We start from the raw sequence: 26461 nt of genomic DNA on the forward strand, positions 1-26461 counted from the left end.
TCGACTGCATTACCCAATACTTTTTTTCTGTGGTTGCTCTCCACTAACCTAAATCTTTACATTACGTACATACAGTTAAGTTTAAAGTATATTTCTCATGTAAAGATTATTTAAATGTGGCATGTTTAATGACCTCCATATTTCAATTATTTTTAAACACTGATCTTGTTGTTTTTGAAACATCTGCAGTCACCCTAAAATAGATAAGAACAGTCTCATAGCATTCAACAACTATAGTTGCCTTTGATTAGGTGGAACAATTGTGCAAAATCTGCCAGATGCATCAGATCTGTGCTAATATTTAATATCCTTAATTATGGAGGACCAAATGTTTTATTGTGACATTTGGTTTGATTTAGCTAGTGTTGCCACTGCATAAGTACTTCAACTCCAAGCAGAATTTTAAAAACCTGCTGGCACACCATACAATAGCATCCCAAAAGGCATGTTATCTTAAAAAAAATCACACCTAATGTTCACAAAGATTTAACTTTTTTAACAAGTGCTAAAATCTGACTTGCCTCACTGACTCTAGTGTGAATACTGCAATATGCCAGTCCAAAAGTACAGATAGCATGTGTTTGAAATAAGCGTTCTCCATGAGCGGCCCCGGCCAGCAGGAACAGATGAAGCAGGACAAGGGAAGGAGTGGCAGATTTTGGCCCATTGACCTTAACAGCCGGACCGGGCTTGGATTAGATATCCTAATCTTCTTGCTGTCACTTTACACATTGCTGCACCGATCCGCTCAGGACACTCCGGCCAGCTCACTGTGAGACGGAGCCTTTATCATGGCAGTGTAGAGCTTGCCTTCTAAAAAAAGACGCAGGACTATGGACTCAGCTTATGCAATGATGTGATGGTCCTTCAAAACTGTGAAGGATGCTGTCATTAGATTACCATAGATACCAGGATGAAATAGCAAATATTACATTTGCATTGGGAAGATCTGATTCCCATGAATCGAACATGACTATTGCACTGCTAATGCAATGCTTAACCAGTTGAGCTACAGGAACACAATCGAAATTAATTTAACACAAGCCAATTTTTTTTTTTACAAATAATTTACATTTTGTAATCACATACAGCACAAGAAATTCCTCAATTACTTTTAAATAAGTAACATGTATATTTAATTTTCACATTTACTTAAAAATACAATTGTGAAAACCTCAGAATAAGGTACTTAAAAAAAAACATATTGGTGCATACTGTTGTGTGTACATAAATAGTACATATTAGGTCATATTAGGAAGGGTATCATCCCAGTGACAGTTTTTGTAGATTTTTTTCGGACAGTGCACATGCTCATAGAGTTGCATGCTAAATTAAGCAAGCTTTGTCCATTTATCATCTTTAAAGTAAATATATATGTAAAATATAATGTGTTCAAAGTTAAAAAAAAAAAAGATTTATATATGAAGAGTTTGGTTCCAAAACGCGATAAACGCCATTTTTGAAAAAAATGAGTTACTGCCAAAATCAGTATTATATCAGGTCAGTAGTTAAAAGTAAAATCTTACTTTTACGCAAAATCCAATATCCGCCGTGTTATTCTGTCATCTTTTCTCCCTTTTTTCCCAAAATGCGATAAACGCCACTCCCCCTTTTTTACAGAACGCAATAAATCCCACAGCGCACCATTCACGCAATGTAAACAAACAATGGCGGCGCGCTGAGTACATGGAGTCCTAGTTTTCCTCATCTACTTTGTACTTTGTGATCAACAAACAAAACAAAATAATACTTTAATTGCATTGATATAAACCTGTGATGGTTTTCTGTGATGGGAAAGAAACGTAAGCCATCAACATCTAATAATTTCCCTGAGAGGCACTCGGGAGACGGGTGCTTGTTCTCCCGACAGGATCAAGCTTCTCATGCTAACACATTGACCCCAGAGGATCTTATGAAAAACTTTACATAATTTTACTCAAAGTCAACGAAAATCGAGCAGGACCAAAAACATTTTACAACTGATCGCTGTGAAAGACGTTAAGCGAAGACGTCAAGTATAACCGCAATGACAGGGTTCTTAATATGACAAAGTAAGTGTTTTGATTAATAACATTAATGTTTATATTTTTAATTAGTGTGTACAACTAGTCAACTAAATGAATATAACATGGCAAAGATGAATGCACATTTATATAGGCTATTGATTCAATAGATTTATAGCATTTTGAATAAAAACTTGTCATGGATTTATTGCATTTTGTGAAAAAAATAATCAGTTTTTATAATAAATCTTTGAAAATCAACTTGTGGATTTGAATTTTTTATGTTTTTATAACCTAAAGATGCTGTGTGAAAGTTTGTAACAGAAAATAGTTGTTTTCTTCTTGTCACTTTGTTGGTATAGAAAACACGTTTTTACCAAAATTTGTCAAAATGGATTTATTGCGTTTTGGAACCAAACTCTTCATATATTCTTTTTTACTTTGAACACATTACATTTTACAAAAATATTTACTTTAAAGATGATAAATAGACAAAGCTTGCTTAACTTAGCATGCAACTCTATGAGCACTGTCCGGAAAAAAAAAAAAAATATATATATATATATATATATGCACATTCAACATGTGATATTATGTGTGTAATGAAAAAAGGTAATGCATTTAAAGTAACATGCCCTAACAATGTGTAATAACTGAAGGCAACTATTGTTGTGTCATCTTACTAATGTTGGAAACAAAAACAGAGACAAAGGAAAACCAAAAACATGTTGTAGACATGCACCATTAGCAGGACTTAAGTAAAATGACCTTAAATGAGATGGAGTAGTGGAGTGGCACATCCTCCGCCTTCACGGCTCTGTCTCTTTAAGTAGCATGTGGATCCATTTGATATTTTGGGGCCACTCGGCCGCCCCCTCATTCTTCTCAGCGGGACGCCCAGCTTCTGATCATTGCTATTGATCGGTGGGGCCCTGATTGCGGGACTCGCCGGCTCGCACAGTGGAGTCCCTCCGATCGATTCAACGATCCTCCTATTTGATTCCCACTGTGTATGATGACGATGTTGGCATTCTGCATGCAACCGAAAGGGTCTGATCAAATCTGGCACATTGATTCGGATAGACAACTCTGTGAGGCCACAGACAAAAAGCCCACGAAAGCTTCTTTGGCCCAGAAAGGGACACATAATGATGTTGACTATTATAATGACAAGCGTGATAATCACAGCGATGTAAATAAAAATGATAATAGTGTTAGTCTTTCAAAACCTAAGAGTTGTCAATTTTGTAAAAATCTTTTGTTAGGATTTGGAAGAACCGCTGTGGGCATTCACAGAAATCTTCTATATTCCATTCTTGTCTGGTTTCCTTTATTCCTGGAATATTAGTATGCCGTAAAGCGTAGTTATTTGGCACAAAGACATCTTGGACATTGACAAAACACTGTTTACTGAAACTCTTTCTACATTCTTTCCCTTAGTCGGTGCTCTCAAAAAGAACACTGCTTTGCAGGAGCTGTACCTCTGTGAAAACAACTTCAACGGCTACCAGGACTCGTTGCAACTTGGCGACCTCTTGAAATACAACAGCATTCTCAAGATCTTGGATCTAAGCAACAATCCCATAACTGATTCAGGTATATTCCCATTCTTTTTATGAAGATATTGTGCACTGCTTGGTTGATTAAGGCTCTTGTGGTTAAGATGCTGTGGCCACCACCATGTTTGTTGTTTTAGCAAAGTTTTAAAGTTCACTTTAAAACTTAAATGTATGATAATTTACTCACAATGTTTTTCTTCACTCAAGGCGAAAATAAATTAAGGTTTTTGAGGAAAACATTACAAGATTTTTCTCCATATAGTGCACTTCAATGGGGATTAGCAGTTGAAGGTCCAAATTGCAGTTTTAATGCAGCTTCAAATGGCTCCACATAATCCCACAAAAGAATAAGGTTCTTATCTAGTGAAACGACCGGTCATCATTGAAAAAATATATATATATATACTTTTTAACCACAAATACTTATCTTTCACTAGCTCTGCAACGCACGTCCACGACTTCACACCATACCTGTCCACCCTCATGTTTTTCCCGGGATTCTCCCGTATTTTACCTGTATATCCCGCCATCATCCTATTCAAATAATTTCCTGTATTTCTCCCGTATTTTTAGTCTTTCTATACAAAATCCCTCTGGCCATATTTGATGTTTGCTAAATTCACCTACTGTTAAGCAGGGGGCAGTATATCTGTAACATCACTCAAATGACACCCACCAATGAAACAGGAAGAAAAAAGCTTCCCAATCCCGAGGATTGGTGGAGGATGAGGAGCTGCGTGCACCTACGCCCGCATACATCAACTTGCACATTTAAATGTGTGGGCAGATGCGTGTGGCGCAGAGGGGTGTGATATATAAAAAAAAAATCAAAGTTAAGTGGATTTGTGATTTAAATAAAAAAAGTGTTTAAGAAAAAAGTAAATTAAAAAAAAACTTTTTATTGCCAGTGATTTACTGTAACTGCCCCATTACAGTACCATAACTGTACATGTTTTAAAGTATGATACCCTTACCGCAGTTCCATTTTACAGTATAAAAGCTTTACTGTAACCTAGTTTTAAAAAATACATTGCCTTAAAGGGGAATCAAACCCAGGTTGCCCATGTCGTAGGTCCGTAACACTACCGCAGTGCCACACAGTCACTTGATAAAAGTTATTGCTACACTCCTCAAGTAACCTCCAGCAAAATTCACGTAAAAAAAAAAGATTACACCCACCTCCTCTAGTTCACGCCAGCGAGCGAACACTTGCCCAATATTGATCCTCATCCTTCCTTTTATTCTGTCACTTTCCCGTTTTCTATTTCTGGTCTCCTCCGACAAAACCTTGGCATTCTTTTTCTTAGTTAAAAGCATAACAATTAAAATGTATTTCATTTCATAGAGATATTTTATTTTTCCATTTAATATGCTTTTTTATTCAACTACAGTAGCACTACTGCTGTTGTTTTACAGCAGTCTACCGCAAATCACAAGAAAATCACAGTAAATCACTGCAAGTTAAATGTTAATACCCATAATGCATATTATATATTACAGAACTGGAAATGAAAATTATGGTATTTTACTGGGCATTTTGTTGTAAGTAACTGTAGAAATTACAGGGGGGCTATTAGGGTTCGGGAATTTTCCCTTATTTTCAAATTACAATGTTGACAGGTATGCTTCACGCTAGGGATGGGACGGTATGAAAATTTCATATCATGATTATAGTGACCAAAGTTATCACGGTTATCAATATTATCATGGTTTTGTTAAAATGAGATGGAAGTGTTCAAAAAGAACTGACACACACACTGAAAACATTTTTTGAAAGTTTTATTTTTTGAAAATAACAATTTAATATTTCATGTCCCTGAAATAATTTTTGTGGTAAAAAAATAAATAAATATAATAAGTTTACTGTGAATGAATACGATACATTATCCCTTAAATGCCTTCTTGTGAACTCAAAAAAATTATTTGTTCATTCAACATAATTGAATTAAGGAAAACTTTTCCACGAAATTAGTTTAGGCTTGTACAACAAGAATACAATAAGTTAATTTAAACAAATAATCTTTTGTTGCCCCATTTTAATAAATATATTTTCATTGCTCATAAAAATATCTTGTTCAATAAACTTAATTCAATTAAGGAAAACTTTTCCACGCAATTAATTCTGGTCTGTTCAACAAAGATAAAACAAGTTCATTTAAGCAAAAAAGTCTAGTTAAACCAATTGTCAGTTTCTATATAATACTAATTAGCATAAGCACACGTTAGCATGCTAATGACACATTGGTTGAACATGTGAGAAGAGACACATGTTAGTGCTCTTTAAAAGAACTACGTACGTCACATCCACAACTTAACCACAAGCGCTACTCTTCTGCACGATGGTAACCAAACAATTCGTAAAAATATAACACAAACTCTTCTAAATCAATAAGATAAACCAACATTAAACACTATAAAGTATTTCTCTTTACCTAAAAATGCATAAAATAACACTTAATTTAAAAAAATACTCTCCAAAGGCAGTTGCATGCAAAGCATGCTGGGAAATACCGATTCACGGCCCAGTCAGTAATAGCAACAAAAATCATTAATGTGCTCCCAATATAAAATGATTTAGTTCATGTATTTTTTAAAAAATTTAAGCAGATTGAACATTATAAAAATAGGTTGAGACAAAAAAATTAAATATTGTGTTGTATTAACTTGTTTTATTTAAGTAAATTAGACAAGGTGCAAAAAATTTTTTTTTGAGTGTGCAAAAAACTATGTTGCATGTGCGTGACTGCGTCAAACTGATTCTGGCTGGACAGGATTTACCGCGAGTTTTCAAAATCACGGTAATCAAACCCGGTTGTAATGATAAGTACATTTTAAATGATAATACTAACCGTCAGGACATTTTATTGTGGTTAATCATGAAGCCGGTAATCGTCCCATCCCTACTTCGCGCATTACATAGTGACGTTGGGAAAGTCACACTTGGCATTGGTAGTAGGACAGATCCAGAGTTTACAAGTCGGACGTGCAAAGACAAAGTAAGATGCCCTTTTAAAATAAATAAATAAACAAATAAAAGCTAAAACAACGATGTCGAACAATTTTGAGGTTGGAGGAGAAAATTAGACTTCCGCCTACGCCACACATAATATTTTCAACGTCCCAACGTAATGCGTGCCGTAAAGTTGTGGGCGTGCATTACAGAGACAGTGAAAAATAAGTATTTGTGGTTAAAAGGTATGTGCAGGTTTCTGCTATTGCTCAAGTGCAAGAGGAGGTCACATTAAAAATTTGACACTTTAGCCTATATGTTTTTCTGTTTTTTTCACACTGCATGGAATTTTTTTCCCTGTTGTAATAAAGAGACTGAGAAATATCTGGTTAACATAACTTTGCAAAGACAAAAAATCTAATGGTGGCATGGTGGCCTCAGACTTTTGCACACTGTACTGTATATCTGCTCCTCAGGTCTGGAGGAAATTTGCGACGCTTTGAGCTTTCAGAAGACCGGTTTGAAAACGCTGATACTGAGTAACAATCAAATCACTCATCTTGGCATGAGCCATCTACAGAAAATTCTGGTGAGATTTTTCTCTCAGGCAAGATAATAGATAGGCCTATATAATTTTAATCATTACAACAGCACTTCTGAAGTGTGATAAAAACAGTGAAGTTGAAAAAGTAGCTAACACATCTAGTAGATTAAGGGCCCTATTTTAACGATCTAAGCGCATTGTCTTAAGCGCACAGCGCAACGTCTAAATGGGCGTGTCCGAATCCACTTTTGCTAATTTAACGACGGGAAAAATCGTTTTTGCGCCGAGCGCATGGTCGAAAAGGGTAGGTCCTATTGTAATGGGAGTATTTTAGGCGTAACGTGCAGTAAACCAATGAGAGTCACAGCTCTCATTCCCTTTAAAAGCAAGTTACGCTGGCGCTATGTCTAATCCCTATTTAGATGACGGACTTTGTAAACTGAAAAACTAAGCGGAGGTAGAAGATCCCCAGTTTAAGATTAATGTTAAATAATTGTGTTGTTTTTCCCTTATGTTGAAATTGTTATTTTTTTATTAAAACCTTTAAAACCCGTTTTCTTTTAGTCATGGAAGTAAAAAGCACGCTTTTAATTGCTTTAAATGTATGGCTATCCAATATCATCAAAAAATAATTTACAAGTATGTAAGATAAGGTTTGTACTCTAAAAATACTTTATTTGTAACAAACAGGAGATAAAGAAATTACAAACGGCTCTCCTCACGTTTCAGCACTTTGGACAGCGGTTTTTTTAGCAAAGAGTTTTTTTAAGCATTACTTACAAATGTTTCTCATCTCACCATATCCACAGGTACATCATATACAATAAATCCGTGAGGTAGCATTAAAAAAAAACATTTAAAAACAGATGCATTTGTTTAAAGCAAAGCATTTATTTACTTATCAGGCTGCAGGTAAAGCAGCTCTTTACGCCTTCTGACGTCTCATAATCAGTCCTCATTTATAAATATGTCCAAGAGACTCAATAATAATCTCTTAAATTCAATCCTTTAATCTTTCATATTTAAAAGCATTTTTGTGCTGCTGCGCATTTATGTACTTTGTGATAAGCAAACCTGCGTTGTCCTCCCGTTTATAGGCGCATATTATTACTAATGCGCTCTTTAAATAACAAAACACATATTGCGCCATTGACTTTAGACTTTAGACCAGGTTTTTGTTGGTCAATGGCGTAGTCTATTTTAGTTGCCTCAAAATAGCAACGCGCCAACAATGCGCCTGAACACACCTCGTTTTTCAGACCAGAACGCCCATGGGCGCAAAGGGGGCGCAAATGCATTTGCTATTTAAACAACGCGGCGCTAAACGTAAAAATTAGGGTGGAAACTAGCGAAAGACACTTGCGTCGCGCATTGCGCTGCATTGCGCCGCATTGCGCCGGGTGTAAGATAGAGCTTTAAACCTTAGTTATACTCTTCATAATTCTCTAATTATTTAAAATAAACCATAACAGTGAACACAATGAGATTTTACTTTAAGTCAGTTACATTACTGTAAATACAAGCAGTGACACTACGTGTGCTCCCTACTTGGTTGCATATAAAAAGTACCCAACACATCAACAAGACAGCTACTGGATATCTCTCTCTTTTGGTCTACGGCAGAGTTTGACACACACAGAGAGAATAAAGAGAACCAAAGGAAATAGCTTGTCTCATCTTCACAGGAAAGCTCATCTCTAATCCCTAATAATATCTATTCCTCTTCAGCGGCTCTGATTGTCAGAATAAACTGTACCTTTCTGTCATCTGAATGGCGATTCAAATCAAAGCTACAAATTAAAGGCCTGCTTTCTCTTGTCTCGGCCTTTGGCGTGTTCACCGAGAATTCACCCAGGCCAAAAATAAAGCTTTGCCTGTACCAAATGGGAACAGTTTGATTAAATAATAGATATGTGTTTAGAGAGCTTTTTTATGTGGTCTGTCATTAAGAAGGATAAGTAGACATCTATGCGGCCATAATGAATATAATTAGTCCAATGGCTGGTCGTGTCGAATATGACACAGGAAGGGCTGTTATTAACCTTTCTTTCTTTTTTCCTGGGGTTTCTTTAAAGGCATAAGAGGAGAGAGAACGAATAAAAGGGTTATTTGGGCAGACGCACAAGTCTCTGCTGTCAAAGGAACATAATTAAATCACAATGTTATCCGCTGTTTTCAGTCGATCCTGGTCTGGCCAATGAGAAATTAGGTGATTGAGGCGGTCGGTTATTTCAGGTTGACAGATTAATTCTATTGCAGTATACAGTATGCTATGCTGAAATGAACATTAACAAAAATAATAAATTATTAAATGACGCAGAAGGATTGTTCAGTTTTAGTTCATTTTAGTTAATCATTTGATTTTTGCCGTTTTGTAATCCACTATGCTGATCTCCGGGTCTGGTGGTACCACTTTTAGCATAGCTTAGCATAATCCATGGTATTACACAGTGCCCGAAAATAGTCCCCTGCTATGGAAAGTAACCAAGGGGACTATTTTTGGACAGTGCATAATATCATTACGCCTGCTACAGTTATGTTACAGCAGCAAGGTTCTTAGTTATTTCGCCACAATGAGAGTTTCTAGCCATATCAGCCTAGAAAATCGCAACTTTTAACGATGTAACTACAGAAGAGTCAAGTTTTAAACAGGAAAAATGTCGAAACTCTTTGGTTATTTTTAGCGCAATGCTAATAGTCTACTCATATTCAATGGATTATGCTAAGCTATGCTAAAAGTGGAGATCGGCTGAATGGATTTCAAAACGGTAAAAATCAAATGTTTAACTCTAGGGGAGCTGGAAAATACAACCTTATCGTAGTGTTACCAAAAAAATATAAATAACAAAGACAATAAAATGAAAATAAATGTACAATAAATGACAATCTAGGAAAATACTAATAAACAACACAAGAAAAATATGAATGTATTCTGTACACAGTAAAAAGTTTAAGTTGGTTCTACACTAAAAAAATGCCTCATCAGTCATCAGTTTGACTGTATTTTAATTGCGTGGCAAATTTCCACATAAAATTATTACATTAAACCAATATACTCCAAATTACATTAACCGAATTATATTTTTCTTAAAATCAAACATGTGATTGTCTTCAAACTTGGCTTTATTACATAGACGTGATGTAAATTTCTTTAAAAACAAACATTTATTATTTTCATTCAAATTATATATATCTTTTATATTAAACCAAGTCAAACTTAAAGAAACAGTATGTAAGAAATTTATATCAATTAATCATAAAATGGCCCTGATATGTCACTAGACATTAAGAAATCATTTTCATTTCAAATACTTATATCACTGACAACAGTGGTCTGGCCAGGATATTGTCATTTAAAAAGTGGAGTTGCAGCCCTCAACTGATGTCTATGTTGTCATTTTGTGTATTGGCCACCAGTTGTGTGATTGCAGTATCAGTTTTAGCCCCTAAATTTTGTGATTGCAATACCAGTTTTGGCCACAATCCTACATACTGTTCCTTTAATACACCAAATACAGGACATTGACCCAATCCAAAACTTTCACGTTTTAAAGAGGCACCTGTTGTCCGATTCATGTTTTTAAATTTCCTTTTTTGTATAAGTGTGTATTCGTACATGCTAACAATATGCAAAGGTACATACCCCAAAGTAAACGATGACGCAAATTATCGTCTCCAACGTTAACCTCTTTTCTTGGACTAAAACAAACACACAGATTGTAGGCAACAGTTTATTTCCTGGGATTGGTGATGTAAACAATACCAACATTATCATAATTCCTCCCGATTAGGACTCACAGCCTGCAAGTTAACTCCTGTTAGCAACCAAATCTTTCAAACATGGTAAAGAGCATCACATTTCCTGCTGACGTCAGAGGTATTCAGACCAATCACAACTTACAGATAAGCTGGCCAATCAGGGTCACAGAGCTTTTCAAATCCATGCATTTCAGGATAGGAGTGAAATCTGGAGCTACAAAAATGTACGATATGTGGAAAATAATGTGTTTTTTACCATAAACCATGTGAACACATTGTATTCTACCAAATACACAAAATAACTTTCTTTTTAGCAATGAAATAGGTGCTCTTTAAACAAAAAATACTTTTGCAAAACCAGATATGTACATACAGTACAGTATATGAGTGACCGGATGTATTTTACACAATTCGTTTTTATATCTTTAACATGTTCGTGTCTCAGACTATGTTGTAGTATTCCTATATTTATCTGCTACGAATGAATGTAGTTTAGAAATCTACTATTTATTACTGATCTGTCTAGGGTAGACTGTCTAGGAAGTAGAAGAAGTAGTAATTAGTGTCAAGTACACAGAGTGCTGTTGTTACAACCTACTCTACCACTGTGCTAACAGCAAACATAAACATTGGTAATTCTGGCCATGAATCATTTTATTGATCAAATTTACTTCAGTATCAGTAGTTACAAATACAGGCCAAGGTGGCGCATTGGGGGGCAGTGCCCCAACACAGCATGCCCCCCTAATTGTATGGTCAAACCACTGCTATCTCACAAGAATTTATACATATTTTACGAGTTGGCTAATTTGTATTAATTCATACGACCACATTCGTAAGTATTTGTACGATTTGCCTTGACCCCTGTGAGGTTGTGGTTAGGTGCGGGGTTAGGGGTTGGGTTTCGTTGTTGTTGTTTTTTCATTAGAATTATACGTTTTTAACTTCATATAAAGTCATATGAATTAGCCAATTCATAAAATATGTACGAATTCTCGTGAGATCAGATTGGTCAAACTTATTTAAGACAAAAAATATATGTGAACTTGAGCACTTTCATTACGTACAATATGGGCACTCTCGCTCTCTCTCTCTGTCAATGAACATATAATTTAAAGGAATAGTCTACTCATTTTCAATATTAAAATATGTTATTACCTTAACTAAGAATTGTTGATACATCCCTCTATCATCTGTGTGCGTGCACGTAAGCGCTGGAGCACGCTGTGACGCTTCGATAGCATTTAGCTTAGCCCCATTCATTCAATGGTACAATTTAGAGATAAAGTTAGAAGTGACCAAACACATCAACGTTTTTCCTATTTAAGACGAGTAGTTATACGAGCAAGTTTGGTGGTACAAAATAAAACATAGTGCTTTTGTAAGCGGATTTAAAAGAGGAACTACATTTTATGGTGTAATAGCACTTTTGGGAGTACTTCGACTCGGCGCAGTAACACCCTCCCTCTCCCATTATGAGAGTGAGAAGGGGAGCGGACTTTTCAGGCGAGTCGAAGTACTCCCAAAAGTGCCACCACGCCACAAAACATAGTTCCTCCCCTAAATCCGCCCAGAAAAGCGCTACGCCTTATTTTGTACCACCAAACTTGCTCGTATAACTACTCGTCTTAAATAGGAAAAACGTTGATGTGTTTGGTCACTTCTAACTTTATCTCCAAATGGTACCACTGAACGAATGGGGCCAAGCCAAACGCCACTGAAGCGTCGCAGCGCGCTCCAGCGCCCACGTGCACGCACACAGATGATAGAGGGATGCATCAACAACTCCCAGTCAAGGCAACAACATATTTCAACATTGAAAATGAGTAGACTATTCCTTTAACGCATTATTGCATTAATTGTAATCATATAAAAACATAATAATATGAAACAAAATAATATTTACAGTAGAACATCCCCAAAATAGCCTCTGTAATCCTTTCTTAGACTCACCTCATTATTTATTCAATACAACAGCCAATGGCAAGTCTCCAGCATACCTTTCAATACGTTTATATTTGGTTTTAGACATTCTGTTTATTAAAATAAAAGAGTTTTTTTTTTTTTGTAGTATGGTACATATTAGATACAAATTTTATAAGATGGTTATACAGTAAGCATACAGTATTGTAGGTTTATATGTCACTCATTATTCCTTCGGCGCAGCTGGGCATTGTAAGCTAAAAATCAAATTTTGGCGGTTCTGTGCCATCATCAGCTCATGTCTGAGAAAAACTCGCGCACAAAAATCTACATGAGAAAAAAGTTCAAGTCCTTATGACATTTTTCTCCTGCGACCTGCTGCGATTAGCTTAAGGTGAGCACATTTTTATACTGTATACTGCATATCAGGTTTGTTTACAAAATGTGTACAAATAATAAATCCCTCCCCATCCCATTTAAAACAGCAGAGATTATTGAAAACCAATATGCTTTACAGTATATAGCATATAAACACATTAAACATTAATCTGTCTTTCTGTTTGTCTACTACAGTATCTATGTTTGTGTGCAACACAATCTCATGGCAATTCATGAGTATTTTACAAGATGGCTAATTCATATGCACTGAAAAAAATGATTCATTGAATTTAATCAATTTTTTTAAGGTAAGTGGTTGCATTCAATTTATTTAAGCTACATTTAAACAAAAAAGATTAGTAACGTAAAACAAAATATAAAACTTTTGTTTAAATGTAGCTTAAATAAATTGATTGCAACCACTTACCTTAAAAAAATTGATTAAATTCAATGAATAATTTTTTTCAGTGTGACCACATTTATGTGATTTGCTTTCACCCATGTGATGTTGGGGTTAGGGGTGTGGTTTCATTATAAGTTTTTTATAATAATCATACATATTTGTACGATTTACTTTGTACAAATAGCCAACTCGTAAAATACGAATTCCCGTGAGATCAGGCTTGTGTATGTGCGTATGTGAATGTTAGCGTGCTTGAATGTTTTAACAATGACACAAATGAACTGTTAGTCGATCTCCGGGCTTGTCTTTTTAGCTGTCTGTGTTTTTTTTTTTCATTTAAAGCATAGGACTAAGTGATAATAATAAGTGTGGCGAGCTGGCATGATGTATGTTATGTTATGCAACATGGCTTTTCTCTCATGTGTGCCTCTATCTCCTGCTTTATACGGCTGCTAATCGTGGTTCATAAATGGCACGGCTAATATGCTCTCGAGAGTCAATCTATTGCCACGGTGGCGCGCGTGACACTTAAAGCTCTCAAAGTGACAGAAATTCACCATCCATAATAGGATTCAAATGCACAGAAAAAGGCCACTTTTGAATTATACAAAGTGATTTAAAAACATCCTCGATAGTGCACGTTTTCTTAAACATCCTGTTTTCTTTCTTTTTTCAGCCTCGCTTAAAAACGCTCGAAACATTAAACCTTGACAAAAACAACCTTGAGAACAGAGGCATTCACACGTTGAAAGAGTCCCTCATGATCAATCGCTCTTTATTGCAACTTGGCTTAGCATCTACAGGAATAACATGTGAGGGTATGATTTTCATCTTTTTGCACGCCTCTTTTGATACATTTCTTTACCTTATAATTAAGTCTGTGTTTTCTATCCATAATACAAGGTGCTGTGACTTTGGCTGAGATCCTTGCAGAGAACTTACAGATCCAGCGCTTGGACATACGTCACAACCAGGTGCTCACCGGAGGGCTTATGGCTCTGACACTGGGCCTAAAGATCAACCATTCACTCATTAGTCTGGATTTGGACCAGCACCTCAAAGAGGAGAAGGTAAAATGTCAGCAGTGATTTCGGCACTTAATCTTGATTATGTGAGTGTAATTCTGGATAGAGATTATTCTCAGTTTTAGAAATCATCAGCAGAAGGTTACTAGACATAAATGCCATCAGGGGCTTAGCCCATTAGTGCCACATCATAACCCTGCTGAGAAAACAAGCCAAAGCTGGTTTGCTGGACTTGTTTGTGGTTTAAGCTTGTTTAGTGGATCGCTCAGCCTTGCCAAGCTGGACAACAAATACAGTAGCTGGCGGTTCCCCAAAAACATGAGTTTTCTTTTTCTTAAAAAAAAAAATTAATCAATTTTAAACCTTTCCATTTCATAAAAAAATGAGGTTTCTGTCAAATGCATAAATGTAAATGCTGCCAACAAGGTTTTCAAACAGTCAGAAACAAATAAACCAAGTGTCACTGGAGGTTTTAAAGGGATAGTTCACCCAAAGATGAAAATAATATCATTAATGACTTATCCTCATGTCGTTCCAAACGCGTTCATCTTTAGAACACAGTTTAATATGTTTTATATTTAGTCCGAGAGCTTGTTGACCCTTCATTGAAAATCTATGGTATACTGTCCATGTCCAGAAAGGTAATAAAAACATCATCAAAGTAGTCCATGTGACATCAGTGGGTCAGTTAGAATGTGTTAAACCATCAAAAAAAAATTTTGGTCCAAAAATAACAAAAATTACGACTTTATTTAGCATTGTCTTTTCTTTCGGTTCTGTTGTGAACCGCGTGCACGAGACTGAAGTCACGTGACTGCAGTGACACGGATGATGTGTTATCCTCAGACATGTTTGCAAAGTTTTTTTTTCAAACTTATAGCATGCATCTCCCTCAGACTGTAAATGAAGCTCGGACACAAAAAAAGCTGGGGCGCACCAGATAACACGTCAGCCGCGTCACTGCAGTCATGTGACTTCAGTCTCGTGCACGCGGTTCACAACAGAACCAAAAGAAAAGACAATGTTGAATAAAGTCTTAATTTTTGTTCTTTTTGGACCAAAATGTATTTTCGATGCTTCAACACATTCTAACTACTTTGAGAATGTTTTTATTACCTTTCTGGACATGGACAGCATTCCGTACATAGATTTTCAGTGAAGGATCAGCAAGCTCTCGGACTAAATGTAAAACATCTTAAACTGTGTTCTGAAGATGAACGGATGTCTTACGAGTTTGGAGGGTGAGTCATTAATGACATTATTTTCATCTTTGGGTGAACTAACCCTTTATTATGTACCATTTAAGTAATAATATGAACTCTGTAATTGCAAAGGTATACTTTTTGAAAGTGTACCGTCCCAGTGACAGTTAGGGACATTTTTTACCTTTTTTTTTTATAGATGATAAATTAAAAATCAAAGATTGAGCGGGACAAAAAATGAAACTGTTTAAGATGAGCTACTGTATAGAAAAGTGAATTGTGCTGCTGTGTGTAGAGAAGGCATCCACTATATATTTTGTCCAAAACCAAAATCTACTGCTTGTGCTTATTTAGTGGTTTCCGCAATTTTGTATGTGATTTTATGAATGTTGAAAATATTTTTGGCCAATACTTTTGCATACTGTATATTTGCACTGTTGCATTGTCTATATGTTAATTTACTTTACTCACCCACAAAAGATTTGGTGTCCTGTCTTCCCTTTTTCAACCTACAGTACTGTAGAAATTTGTGTTTGGGACAAATTTCCCATTTCCTACTTTATAATCCACCAATCAAGTTCATAGGCCAAAAAGTTATCATCTAAGTCAGGCAAAGGTCTATGAGTTGTCGATGATCTTATAGAGGTGCTGCTTCACACGCGTCGTTGCAAAAGCCCTGAACAAATGATGCCACAACTTAAGATCATGATGAACTGCTAGAAAAGAAAAAAAATACTTACCATCTGTTTGTCATGATTTTATCTCGTCTATCTGATTTGCATGTTAAAGCATTAATTAAAATTTGCTTGTGAAGAAATGCTGTCTTCAACAGTTTGTAAAGCTCATCTTGTTGTAGTTTTTATTCCAGTCATTTGTTTTAATTTTAATGTTTACGTCCCGTCAATCACTTACGTCTTAAAAATATATTTTCTTCGATAAACGTCCAGAAAACGCGCCATCTGTCTTAAATGCGTGTATAAATGTGTCATATTTAAGCTCAGCAGAAACGGAGGACAGTGTTATTAACATTTTCACCGTGATAGATTACAGCAGGGTGATATTTAACCGATCGAGAATGAGACATTTCACTGTGGCGGTACAAGAACACACGCTGCTGAGATTTGTCTGGGCCGGGCACAACGTGGCAGAACGAGGGACGATTGTATTAAAAAGCAAATCTTTCCATCAGAAATCAGCGGGTGGTCAGATCAAGTGTTCTGATTCAGTTTCGTAAAATTCCTGGGGTCTGAGAAAAGCGAGAATTTCATTCCTCAAAAGAAACGTGTGTGCGGCACGATTTTGCATGCGCATATTTAAGAGAGAGGAAGGGAATGTCGGTCCTTGGGTCTTTGTTTACAGTACAAGTCTGTTAAAGCCCGACTCTGTTTGATCACTGCCCTGTTTGGTGTTTATTATAAATTATTTACAGATGTAAAATATTCATTGTGGAAGTCTTATGAAGTTCACCACTGTGAGAGTCATTCATGTCTTTAGCAAGGTGCTTATACTGTAGTTATTTCTCATGCTTCACATGTGAACAGTTTACGAACTTCATAAGGAGAGCCTACCCAAAGGAAAGAAAAGGGCAATGAGATAAAAGGGATAGTTCACCCAAAAATGAAAATAATGTCATTAATGACTGAACCTCATGTTGTTCCAAACTCGTAATGCTGCGTTCAGACCAGCCGTGGTAGAGGCGTCAAGCGTGAGTGATTGCAATGTTAAGTCAATGTAAAGACGCGTCGACGCCCGTCTGGAGGTCTCGTGGTGCGGATGAGGCATTTAGCGCAGCAGACATGATTCCGCCTCATTCACGTGAAGGGCCCAAATTGATCGGTGCCCCGGAAAACTCACAAGTTAAATTTATTTTTACTTTGGGGGAAAAACGCACCGCGTTATCCAATCAGGAGCTTGCTCGTGTGACGCATTACAGGAAGTAAGCGGATTCGCAGAAGCCCCTACCATGACGCAAATTTCCATGTGAATGTCTCGATGACTAGAATGTCACGCATGGCTTTCATGCATGAATGAAGCGTGTAAACTCAAAATGTTCAATTACGCCCTTAAACGTGGCTGGTGTCACGTGACTGCAGTGACGCGGATAACATGTTATCCTCAGACATGTTTGCAAAGTTTTTTTTCAAACTTACAGCGTGCGTCTCACTCAGACTGTAAACAAAGCCTGGCCGCACAAAAAAAAACATCTGGGGCGCACCAGGGTAGGGTTGCACCAGTCGTTCGTAAGTTCTTACTTAAACTGGGACGTAAAGTCCAAACTAGAGGCTTAGTAACTACTAGCTAGTTTATAACTAACTCTTTACTTAATTCGGTTGCACCATTTGTTCTTAAGGCAGAACGTAGCTAGTAGGTCGTAAGCTCTCCGTAAGGTAATGCGTTGTCGCATAGAATGACGTCTATTTTTCTTAACCCAATCACAAGCCTTATAATGGGTAAACAGGAAATAGGCTGAACAGTACGTAATTTCAAACTCATTCTTGTCTCGCCTAAACTGAAAGTTAAAAAAGACGTAAAAGCAAACGTTATCGAACTCAAAACATTACACTTTTATTTGAAAATATCTATCCCATACATGGAGGAGAAAATAAACAGGAAGATTTTTTTTTTAATTGATGAATACACAGAAAATTAAACAGTTCTTGAAAACTCGTTGACGAATTTGCAGCTCTTCTTAATTTATACGAGCTCATCGATGTAATATAATCTGGCTGACATCTTATTCCAATCGTTATTCATGGACAGAGGCTTCCATAAATATTTAGTTACAACGTATTGTTACGTTTAATCTAAGTTTAATGGTGCAACGCAAAAACATTTAGTAGTGCGTAAGTTGTAACTTAGTGCCCATTTACGTCGTAACTAAGCTACGTTGTAACTTACGCACAGCCGGTGCAATCGGCCCCAGATAACACTTCAGCCACATCCTACATTATCCGCGTCACGGCAGTGACGTGACTTTAGTTTCGCGCATACGCTTCACAACAGACACGGAAGAGAAGACAATGCTGAATAAAGTCGTAATTTTTGGACTAAAATGTATTTTCGATGCTTCAACACATTCTAACTGACCCATTGATGTCACATGGACTACTTTGATGATGTTATATTACCTTTCTGGACATGGACAGTATACTGTACGTAGATTTTCAATGAAGGGTCAACAAGCTCTCGGACTAAATCTAAAACATCTTAAACTGTGTTCTGAAGATGAACGGAGGTCTTCGAGTTTGGAACGACATGAGGGTGAGTCATTAATGACATTATTTTACTTTTTGGGTGTACTATCCCTTTAAATGGAGAAAAAAAAAACAGGGACATAAAAATATATATATGTGCTTGTTTTTTCTTAAAATACCCACAAGACCACTGTCAAAATCTGCAAATAAATAAAAGTAAAAAGCATATAAATAAATGAATAATAAAAAAAGCAATTTACTTTAGTAATCCTTTCCACAATAATTTGATATCTCCACCCCAACATTTTTATGCAGGTTAAGGATTTGTTTGACTTTATCTTCGTCCTGAAGTTACTTTTTGTTGGTTTGCTATTATGATATAAAAATACAAGCAACGTCAAACATCTTTTGCCCTGGAACAGATTTACAACAATTAAAAATCAAATGATTCCCCATGTTGTTTGCTCACAATCATTGTTGTGCAGTGTGCGTTGAGGTTGCCATGATGTGCCTCATAAAGCGTCATTAATGATGCAGGTGGGGCTGTGGAGGGGCAGGTGGTCTTGTGGGACCGACTCCAAGTGGATCTATGAGTTGGTTAGTGTTTGTGGTCGGTCATGGTGTCTGACTCTATGATGGCTGGAGTTGAGCGAGCAAACAGACAGAGAGCAGGTTTCTGCTCATGGGATCTCTGAAGAGCTGCTTCACACAAACACATCTAAGTTTGGACTTACTTGTTGACACATTTATGTTGGTACACATGGCAATAAACTGATAGGGCATCAATCTCAATTTCTCTCTTTCTCTAATGTATAACTTGTCAGTTTACAGTTTATAATCATGATATTGCTTATCTAACATCTTGTAATTTATGTTAAGTTTTTTTTTTTTTGCAGTGTATTCTGGTATTGTTGTCTCCACAGTGTATACATGTGACAATGCACTTTATGGCCTTATAGTTTAATTAATGACAATGAGGAACATGTTCCATAGTTTAACAGACTTTTCTATCAGCTTCACATGGATTTAGGGCATGAAAGCGACAGCCGTAAATAACAGAGCAGTCTTAGTTTTAAGTGTCATATGTTTGTCAATGCTAGACCTAATCACAGTTCTTCCAGCGTTCAGTTTCCTTGCATCTGTTCTCACTGTCACAGAAAAAGTTAAACTTGTCACCGTGTATTTTGTTGTTTGTCTGACTGAATACAATTTAGTCAACAAGATTCTGTTTAATTTTATGTCGGCACTGTGAGGGATGGATTTACATTTACATTTGGTTCTTTAGGCTGACAGTTTTATTCAAAGCGAATGTGCATTGAAGCTTTACATTTTTACATGTTGTCAGCACACTGTTATTAGCATTGTCCTCACATAACGGTACTTTAGGTACAAGCATTCAGATGGAATGACAAGCTGGGTTTCCATCCAAACGTGAAGCGAATCTTTTTGAAATTTGCAAAAAAAGAACAACACACAATTGCGTATTAGGTGCGTTTCCATTAAGTTGTCTGAGCGAATGACGATGGAATTGGTAACCTAGTAACCAACAGTAAACAAAATAAGGTATGCATGGAAAATTGAGACAGGACTGCACGTAGTTATGATAGGGCAAGTTATTAATTTATTAGCAGTGCAGCTTATAAATGCCAAACTGAATGATGCGCATAGAAAAAGGAATGCAGCATTTTGATGCAGGCACTAGTAGCAAGGGAATTGCGACGACGTGTAGCCCCATATATGGTAAGGACAACTCCAGCGGAAACAGCTAGACGGTCAGTCACGTGGGTTTAATGTTCGCCACGTCATATGGCAAATGTGTTTACATCTCCCATTATTTGCATTTACTCTTTTCTCGCATAAATCAACCACCTCAAGCAAGCGTAAAAAGTTTTTTGCGAATTAAGGGATTTTTGATCAAAATTCGGCATTTCCATCACTCGTTTTTGATGCAATACTACAAAATGTGCAAAAAAAAAAAAAAAACATTGTGATGGAAACATGGCTACAGATATTTTTGACAAGCATTCATTTCTTGAATTGACATTACATTATTTTGAAGTAAGCATTGACATTGGTTCATGTATAGCATGAGCTAATTTGCATCTTTGGTCCCTGGAAGGCTTTTCTAAAAAAAAGAAGGACAAAAATTAAGTAAAATATAAAAAAACTGAATATCAAAAATAAATTAAACGTGTTGACTAATGTGGCATATCGTTTAAACATACATACAAATACAGACCTAAATAATCTGTACCTATTGTAAAGAAAGTTCCAACCCTGGTTGCATGAGTAAGTAAATAAAATCACATTTAATAGATTTAAATATGCATACAGCTGGTTAATTTTAAACCAACACTTTTTCATCAATGTAAAAAACTTTATGTCATGTATTGCCTAAACTCATGGCAACATGTTTCAGACAAAAACATTTGCAGGGATATGCATGTTTAGCATTCATTTTTACATTTAGTATCACTAATGTACAGTTTGCAATACATTGTATTCTACACTGTAAAAAGTGAAGTTAAAAAAAATACTTCAACTGGTAACACCTAAAAATGTAAGTTGTTTCAAGTATTTTTCACTTAATCATATACTGTAAGATGAAACAACTTTTTTTAGGTGTTACCTAGTGAAGTACATTTTTAAGTTCAGTGCATACAATTCTACTTATTTCCTAATTTTCCTGAGCCACATATTATTTCGAGCAGAATATTAAACAAAGTCAACACACCAAATCTACAAAAATATATATAAAAAAAGTGTGACTCTTATAACGTTTTGAGCACACAAGATCTTCCTTAGATGTCCATTTAAAAAAAAGTTTTAGAAACTTTGGTGCAACCTTGTTTTATATTCTTATAAACTTTTTTTATCAAGCATTCATTTTAAGTTGATGTGCAGCAACAGTTTTTTCCTATTTTCTTACTATTGTCGCTTCGGTTTAGGTTTTTGATTTACATAAAATGACACCCTTACCCAAACCCAACTCTAACCCTAATGCCAGGCGACAATGTTTTAAAATTTAGAAAATATAAAAAAAATAGTATATACCAATACTTCAAGTGACATCCTAACGCAAACACCAAATCTAACCCTAAACGAAGCGAAAATGGTTTGAAAAAAGGAAAAAGCAGTTGAGTAACCAATACGTGACAATGACACATAAACAGACATTCGTGATACGATCACGAAAAAACGTGAAAATTCTTGACAGTATCACGAAAAGAATAATAAAAAAAATTACATGACTATACATTATTTTGTGAGACTGGGTAGTGATGTGTGTGTGCTGTTGTTTTGTTATTTCTAACATATGCTCCCCTGAGTTTATTTTGGAAATTTGTGGAAATATATATTTTCACTGCTTTCAAAAAAGAGTTTGACAGCCCCAAAACATAGCCTCATTTTCATTTATCCAAACTGAGTGTTCCTGTGACTTGAATGCACTGTAAGTTGCTTTGGATAAATGTGTCTGCCAAATGCTTAAATGTAAGTTAAATGACATCTACTCTTAACACCTCAAGACACGTTTCAAAATTACCAAATCAGTAAAGCACTAAAGAATACTTGCAAATAGACTCTTCATAAACTTTTACCCCTGTGCCCATAACACATTAAAGTGGAAAAATCTTCACGGTTTAGAAATAAACCTTCTGTCTCTTTGCATTCACAGTCCACACGCACTCTTGCTCATTTCCTGGTGTAGTTTTGGGGGCAAAACAGGCATATTTGCCAGCTGTGTAATTTACTGTGGCACTCATTTGCATATTAAAGCATTAATTAGCCCCTCTGAGCGTGAGAGAGAGGGAATAGTGTAATCATTGGACGTGCAGTCGCGGGGGACGAGTCTGTGTTTGGGTCCGGGGGTAAGCCGAGAGCAGGAGTCTCTGGGTGCTTGTGTTGACCATGCGGTGCGTGCTTGTCGGCTTTGGGTTTTTTCGCTCTTCCCTGCCGGAGGCTGGATGAGAAGGTTGTGCTGCTCAGTTTTCCAGCTTTTTCCAGCCTCTTTGAAGTGTCACACACGATCTGTCTCCATATCATTTTAATGGCTTTACTTCCCCCCATCAGTGCAGTCGGAGGTGCGACCAACAGTTTCACAGGAAGTAGAGGTTGCTGTTGTTGTTGTTGTTTTATCATCCTATTCTCTATTTGACGGTGAAAGGGGGTTGGGAGCTGAGGATTGTGGTTTTTTTAAAGTGGCCAATGAGAGGCGAAGGCCTTTATAAGGTTGTGGTGGCAGCATTTTTGTAGATATTACAGTTGGATAAAAATTACAAAGGCCTAAGATGATGGTAAAACACTTTATGTTAAATAATATTACTGTTGGGTCCGATTGTCATTTAACATAAATGCCCATAAAGATATTGTGACATTTTATGTTTCAAATAGCCCTTTTGATCAATAGTCAAGTGTTGCGTTATATACTTATGCTATATAGCTACCAATGCATATAGACAGCTGCAGTAGAATGAGAAACCCTTGCTTCAGTGCTTCTTTGTTGAGCTGTCTGAAGCGCCTTTGCCTGGAACACACCGGCTCATATTTTGATAGGAGCGGATGTTATCTTTTCCCTCCACTCCACTAGAAATGGCCCATTGGATGAGTTGGTTCATCAGAATTTCAGAATCTCCCTCTGGGCTTGTCCTCCAACTTCATACTGGAACATTCTGAATCACCAGTCATCCACACGGGAGCTCATCTGAATATCATGAAAGTCACTGCCTTCAGCCACAAGAATCATGCTTTCCCTTTGAAATAAACAGATCTGAAAAAGTGGCATGTTCTGTAAATGAATGTGGACAATCTAATTGATCTTCATCTGATGCAGTGCTAAGAGTTTCTGTTTAGTCTGAGACTCAGATGACACACCCATGGACCACACATAGTCCGTTCATTGGCTGTGTGTTCGTATATACGTTACAAAACTGAACGCTTAATTTGAAAAGCTCCAATCTAGACTAAGGGGCTGTTTACACTTGGTATTAAGATGTGTTTTCATGGATCGGATCACAAGTGGATGAGAGAGACACATTACGTTTACACCTGGTATTTAAATCTGTCTCTTTTGTCCACTTTCGACCGCTTCTGTGCTGAATACTGTGAGGGGGTTGTCTGTGAGACGGTGGGCGAGTCTCTCTGCTGTCATTCAAACGCGAGCGGGAGTAATGATGAGTTTATATGGACGCAAACTAATATTATGTTGGAGTCCACTGCTTGTTTAGTAAGTAAACATGCTGCACAGTGTTTTTTGCGTGTATATGTAAGGGCTTTCTCTGAATTTTCAGCGCAATTGATGAAATAGGATTGCGCAACTTTCACATGCTTTCAAAACGAAACTACGGATATCAGCCGCTTTAGTTTTATCAATGAATGGCTAAAAATAGCACTGTTCACTGTATGTTCACGCCAGAAGTCAAAAAAGACGTAAAACTTGTGTTTAATACCTCATATAAGATAATTGGGCGGAGAGAAGGCGGTCGCGTGTGGCTGTTCGAACGCATTTAACCACATGTGCGTTCCGCAACTCTAAAGCGATCCGATCGAAAGTGGTTTCGACTGCCTCTGGATGTGGTTGAAAGTGGTCGAAAGTGGACGAGCTCAAAACGTTTTGAACACCGTTTACACCTGGCATTAACGTCATCCACTTGTGATCCGATCGACGAAAACGCATGTTAATGCCAAGTGTAAACAGCCTCTAAGACGTTTTGAGCTCGTCCACTTTCGACCACTTTCAACCATATTCAGAGGTAGTCGAAAACACTTTCGATTGGATTGCTTTTGTAGTGTAAATGCACATGTGGTTGAATGTGTTTGAACAGCCACACGCGACCGCCTTCTCTCCACCCATTTATCTAATCTGAGGTATTAAACACAATGTTTTGTCTTTTCTGACTTCTGGCACGAACACACGGTGTACAGCGCTATTTTTAGGCTTTTGTTGATAAAACTAAAGGGGCTGATCTCCACGTAGGTTCATTTTGCTAGCGTGTGAAAGTTGCGCGATCTTATTTTATCAATTGCGCTGAAATATCAGAGAAAGCTCTTACATATGCATGTACAAATCACTGTGCAGCATGTTTACTTACAACACAAGCAGCGGACTCCAACATAATATTAATTCGCGTCCATATAAACTCATCATTACTCCCGCTCGCGTTTAAATGACCACCCACTTAAAGAAATCAGGACAGAAGCGGTCAAAAGTGGAAAAAAGAGACGGATTTAAATGCCAGGTGTAAACGTGATGTGTCTCTCTCGTCCACTTGATCCGATTAACGAAAACACATCTTAATACCAAGTGTAAACAGACCCTAATTGTAAAGGGACACTCCACATTTTTTCAAAATATGCTAATTTGTCAGCTCCCCTAGAGATAAACATTTGATTTTTACCATTTTGGAATCCATTCAGCTGATATCGGGTCTGGTGGGGCCACTTTTAGCATAGCTTAGCATAATCAATTAAATCTGATTAGACCATTAGCATCGCACTCAAAAATAACCAAAGAGTTTCAATAATTTTTCCTATTTAAAACTTGATTCTTCTTTAGTTACATCATGTACTAAGACCGACTGAAAATTAAAAGTTTTGATTTTCTAGGCCAATATGGCTAGGAACTATACTCTCATTCTGGCGTAATAATCAAGGAATTTGCTGCTGTACCATGGCTGCAGGAGGCGCAATGATATTACGCAGTGCGTCCCCAGCTATTAAAACTTACCAAGGGGACTATTTTCAGGCGCTTTATAATATCATTGCGCATGCTGCAGCCATGTTACAGCAGCAAAGTCCTTAAAGTCGCAAAGACTGAAGTCTCAAAATGAAAGAGATATTCTTTCTGAAAGTGAAGGCTCATTCACGCCTTTCTAAAACGCCCCCACGTCACTGTGTGGAAAGATTTGCACAACACCGCCCACATGTATACGCAAAAAGGCGTAACGTTTATTCTCACTGTAGTATTTTTGCTGCCGCCACCACGCTTTGGAGCTGATTTCAAATATGGTAAGCTCGATAGCTGGCCAATCAGAGCACACTGTACCTTTTAAGAATGATGAGCTTTGTAAAAATCAACGCTTTTCGGGACGGCAGGGCATAGAGGAGCAACAATAATGAATGTATCTGGAAATTAATGTGTTTTTTAACCTTAAACCACGTTAACACAATGCATTACCCCAAATACCCAAAACAATGTTTTTGTAACAATGTCATATCACCTCTTTAAGTCTTTTCATGTGATTCTCATTCAGAATAATCTGCATTGTGTGCCACAACTTATACCATGTCTATGCATGCTTGTAGAATCCCCTTGAGCCACCCCCCCCCCCCCCCCTCGCCGACTCTCTCTCTCTCTCCGTCTCATCATCAGAGGAGGAGAGGATGACCTACAATATAAACACTAATAAAGAATCAATACGTCTTTTTTTCAATATCCATTTAACACACCTCTAAAGTGTCCACTATGAACTCATTTGGTATATGGATATTTAATTGGTTTATACCTGTTAACTCAGGGCACAT

General features: G+C 36.9%; 1 protein-coding gene across 2 annotated transcripts in view; it reads left to right on the forward strand.

Annotated features, from left to right (window-relative positions):
* LOC129418142 (protein phosphatase 1 regulatory subunit 37) overlaps positions 1 to 26461 on the forward strand; it is a 62319-nt gene that overhangs the window by 11766 nt on the left and 24092 nt on the right. Inside the window, exons 8-11 of one of the 2 annotated variants that reach the window (XM_055173065.2) lie at positions 3444 to 3599; positions 6989 to 7101; positions 14196 to 14337; positions 14423 to 14589. In XM_055173065.2, the coding sequence (XP_055029040.2) occupies positions 3444 to 3599; positions 6989 to 7101; positions 14196 to 14337; positions 14423 to 14589 (578 nt within the window). The remainder of the gene's footprint in view (positions 1 to 3443; positions 3600 to 6988; positions 7102 to 14195; positions 14338 to 14422; positions 14590 to 26461) is intronic. The other variant, XM_055173066.2, reaches the window with a different exon arrangement.

The sequence above is a fragment of the Misgurnus anguillicaudatus genome, chromosome 7, assembly GCF_027580225.2.
Source record: "Misgurnus anguillicaudatus chromosome 7, ASM2758022v2, whole genome shotgun sequence".
Classification (NCBI taxonomy): domain Eukaryota; kingdom Metazoa; phylum Chordata; class Actinopteri; order Cypriniformes; family Cobitidae; genus Misgurnus; species Misgurnus anguillicaudatus.